Source organism: Belonocnema kinseyi, chromosome 2 (genome assembly GCF_010883055.1).
Source record: "Belonocnema kinseyi isolate 2016_QV_RU_SX_M_011 chromosome 2, B_treatae_v1, whole genome shotgun sequence".
NCBI classification, from domain to species: domain Eukaryota; kingdom Metazoa; phylum Arthropoda; class Insecta; order Hymenoptera; family Cynipidae; genus Belonocnema; species Belonocnema kinseyi.
The window spans coordinates 116,816,207-116,820,793 of NC_046658.1; the positions used below are offsets into that span (position 1 = coordinate 116,816,207).

Here is a 4,587-nt window from a genome sequence, read left to right on the forward strand (position 1 = left end):
ATTCACTCTTTTATTAGAACATTGCAAATTATAGGAGATATTTGCATTTTTTAATCCAAAATTTTTTAGATGTTGAATAAATTTATATAATTAAAAAAATTTTCAAATTAACGGCATTTAGTTCAAACTGTTGAGTTAAAAAATGTCAACAGCTTATGCTTTATACGTGTTAATTGTTAAGAGCTTGAATTAAATGATTCTACGTTTAAGAAAATTTCAGTTTTAATTTTAGTTCAAAATTCAAAATTCAGTACTTTAATTTTTCATGAATGTCAACTTTAAGATTTAGGATTTTCTATATTTCATAACCGCGAAAATTGTTGCGAACCAGCCGCCTTGAAACACACAGGAAATGCGTGCTGAGGTAAGTGAAGGCTTTGTTATCCACGTTTCGAGCATGAGACTCACGTGGTGCCAATGCAGTTCAGTGCAGTGCTCCCCCCATTTCCCGATTGCACTGCACATGCGTCGCATCGCGCGGTTTTTTGAAATGGTTAAGTCTGTGAATCAATTCGGTATAATACATATTATTAGAAAAATGAAGAAAAACATTTCTCTAATTCCAAAATAGATTTTTAGAGTAAAAACTAAAATAAATATTTGATTTTACACCGTGAAAACAAAGGATTAATTTCAATTTCAATGAAAATAATACCTTTTTCATCAGAAATATTAATTTCATGTAATTCCTATTATTTGTATCCACTTGAATTTGTTCATTAAATGTAAACAACTGATTTGTACATTTAATAGTTTTGAAAAAGCGCGCTTTTTACAGCCAATGAGGACGTCTAGACGCTTGCGCAGTGCAGTTGGGAAGGAGAATTGACTCGCGAGTCGCGCAGTGCTCGACCGAGGATAAATGCGTGAGGAGTCGTGAGAGTGTCGCGAAGTGCGGAGGTGTACGTCGTCGTCGTCGTCAGATCGTCGTCGTCGTCGGTTGGTTATTGTTACACTATCTTGCTTCTCGCGAAGTGTCAGTTATATTCCAGATTAGCTCTTGCTTTTTACATGCCCGTTTTCCAACCTTGTGTACCAGGCAAGGTTACGCTGGCTACTCCCGTCGCTGCGTTCGTTACGACGACCTAGCGAAACGGTGACTCCACCGTCCTATCGAGCCACTTTTCTAAATCTGAATTTACCAACGATTTTTAGAATTTGAGATCCTTTCCTGGAATTCTTGAAGCGTGTCCCTCGTCAAGAAGAAAAACGTGCCAAGCAATAAAACGAGTGATATTTTTAGAGTGTCTATATTTTAGTTTCTGCAGGGAGAGAATATTTATTTACACGAGATCATATTATTTTCAGACCAAAACACGTTTGAATTCGGTTTCGTTTTCTTTCTGTTCATAATAATAACACCGTGCCTCTTGACGTTTACGACGCGCACGCGGGCACGCGCATGTAACTTTCGTAGTTTCGCCAATACGAGCTCACTAGACCAGTTGGCCAAGCACGCACGAAAGAAACAAGTTGAACAGTCTCCCGCCGCGCTTCAATCACGCGTTTTCTCTGATTCCGTGTTTGGTGCGAATGTTTTATTGATTTGTATTTTAATTAATCGCATTCTAATGTTTCGCGAAGGTGGTTTTTAGTGCAATTTTGTGCAGATGTGTCCATCCGTGATCGTTGAAATCTAGTTTTTAATATCTCATTGACTTCACAACAATAGAGATTTTCACACTAAGAAACAAATTAACGGTACTAGGCTAGGAGAATACTTTAGTATTCAAACCTTGTGCTCAACGACAACCACGCGGCTCTGACGCCAGCGTACCGTTTCCAGGTGTTCAATTAGAAAAAAAAGGAGGCGAAAGTTGCTCCGGATTATCAAGGCTAGCGCCTATACAGATGTAAATTTCAAAAGTCAAATAATCTTGATAATAAAGTCACAGAAACGCGTGACAATTTCACTCAGAAACTTCCCGTTTGATCGAGGACATCAATCGGAGTTAAAAGTCACGTTAGAAAAAGTCACCGGCACGAGAGAGTTCGAGTTTTTGTTTGCGGCGTAGAAGCAAACAAGAGAGAGAGAGCGCGCGCGCGCTAAATGTCACGGGTTTCAAAAAGAGGAAAGGCGGGGTTTTGAAAAAGGCGCGAAAAAGGTAGCCACTAAGAAGTTCCCGGGAAAATCAATTTTCCTTTTATCTATCGCGTCTTCATGCTTCTCGAGTAATATGAAACTGATACCCCTGAATCGGTCGTCGTATCGCTTTCCGTACGCGGAGTAGCCGTCTTTGCTGGTGAATATATTTATTTATTAGTGTTGATTTCTGTCAATAGTTTGGTTCCGTGATACGTGATAAGTGAAAACGTGGAGGAGTGCATCGAGAACAGTGAATTGAAAAGAATTGTTCGACGACGATAGCTCGTGGGGAAGACGAGGACGCGAGGGAAAACAGAAGGAGGATCGAAGAAATTGAAGGGTAGAGGAACGGGAACAAAGCTAAGAATAAGAGTGTATAGTGAAGTAATAATTAGGCATCGAATAGTGTGTGAAATCCGTGCGTTGTTGTCTCTTATTATTACACGGAAAGAAGCAACAATCGTCCAATCGAACACACAACAAATTAAAAATATTGCACTGCTGTCCCCGAGTTTCGCGCGCTTCCAGAAATCAAGAACAGGCACGAGGGGGAAGGAGGGAAAAGAAAAAAATTTCTACAAATCAGGAAAATATGAGCATTGCTGCCCTTCTGCAAGCCGCTGAGTACATTGAACGAAGGGAACGAGGTACGTGTACACCATGTGGGCAGAGAGTGTGTGTGTATGCGTGTGGTGTGTATGTGACTTGTGTATGAGTCTGACTGAACGTCGACGATGTCAGGAGGGGCGATGTAAAACCTTCTCGAACCGCATTCTTTCACACAAAGGGCCTTTCTCATAACGATTTGAAAGATCATCCAAGTAATCTCTTTTACTCTTTAATAGTTGAATTAGAGTTTGCGAATTTTTTTGTTGCAAGTAATTAACCATTGATTCATGATAATACGGCCCTCCCAAGAACCACGTGACCTGTTTCCACGCTTGGCAATACCAGTTTTTAGAGAGTCACTTGACGCCGGTTCGCGAAGCTTTTTGTTTGCTTCCATTGCGATTTTTGTAGTGCATGTTTTTTTTTTAAGTTGGGAGATTGTCAGGTTAGAGTTTATTTGCAGGCAGAAAAAAAGTGCAATCCAGTTCTCGTTTCGTAATTAGTGTTATTACATTCATGTCGGTATCTAGCTGTTACTAGGGAAAGGCATTGTCCCCCAAGAACGGTAAAACAACAGTGGGGCTGGTTATATTACTTATATTTATTATAAATTCCCACGCAAAGCACAATAATAAGTGATGGACTCTTGACTTATACATTTACAGATATGTAAGAAAAACCAGAAAATAATCATAGATGAGGCGATTCTAACAATTGGATTTTTATTGTAAATTCCAGACATTCATGACTGACATAAGTGCATAAAAGGTTGTCTAGCGACCGGGATATCTTGAAAAGACAGCGAAATTTGATTTACGATCTGGAATTTGTTTCCTCTGTCGCAAAAACTTTTATTTTCCTTCTAGCAAAATTGATTTCATATTAGGCAGGTTAGTACTGTGGAAGTTGCACAATTTCTTGAGGAAGAAATATGTTGTTTTTAAAGGAAGTTAGGTTAGGCCCCCGGTTTTGTTCAAAGTGCAAAAAAAATCTCCATAAAAAAGACCTTGAAGTTTCCCATTCATTTAACACTGGAGAAAGTCACTTTTTGTAAATCTAATATTTAAACGCGATATGTTAGAAGTAATTTAGGTCCGTGTTTCAGTATATTTGTCAGAATTCGTCACAGAAGAAGCCATAAACTATGAGGGTGAATCCGATACATTTTTTTGTCCTCACCGGCTCCTGTGGGTGACAAATGTCCCCCAGTTGGTTTCCTTGTGCACAATCTTTTCCTTTCATCGGAATCAGATGTTAATTTACACCATTCTCTTCGTTTTTTAATGTCGAAGAGATTGGTGTATATAACATCCTGTTTCAATGAATTAAAAATGTTGAAAAAAATGTTTAAACCAATAAAAATTGTGTTTTTGACATTTTTTGGAAAAAAATCATGTCATTGCTTTTATAATAAACTAATTTAAAAATTTCAAACGCCACTTTGAAGAAGACAAATTGCACCTTAACCCTTAAACGGCCAAAACGACACTACCGGTACACTGCTTTTCAACGGCCAATAACTAAGACTATTCGACACTAGAAAAAATTGAGACATATATATTTTTATTGCTTAAGATCTCCTCTTTCCGACAGTGCCAATGAAATTCCTCAAAAAATTTATTTATTATCCCAAAATGCAGTTTAAACAAAAAAAAATTGATTTTTCGTGCCTATTTTTTTTGTGAACCATTTTCCAAAGCTTTTCGAGACTGTAATTAACCTGGAATCTCACTAGCCGGTGGAATAAATGTCTAAACTTTGAGAATCCATGGTTCAAAGATCGATTTTTAGTTTAAGTATTTTCAAAATGGCGTCTTAATGGCAAAATTTTTGTGAAAACATTCATTAATTTTTTTACAATAAACGATGCGCTTTTCGGAAAAATCATCAAG

At 37.9% G+C, this 4,587-nt stretch overlaps 1 protein-coding gene across 2 annotated transcripts in view; it reads left to right on the forward strand.

The window, feature by feature from the left end:
* The first annotated feature begins 841 nt into the window (after positions 1-841).
* The window catches only part of LOC117167030 (max dimerization protein 1-like), a 453,587-nt gene continuing 449,841 nt past the window's right edge, over positions 842-4,587 (forward strand). The window contains exons 1-2 of one of the 2 annotated variants that reach the window (XM_033351586.1): positions 842-939; positions 2,284-2,733. In XM_033351586.1, coding sequence (XP_033207477.1) covers positions 2,679-2,733 — 55 coding nt within the window. In that variant the 5' untranslated portion in view covers positions 842-939; positions 2,284-2,678. Of the gene's footprint in view, positions 977-2,283; positions 2,734-4,587 lie in introns of both variants that reach the window. The other variant, XM_033351587.1, reaches the window with a different exon arrangement.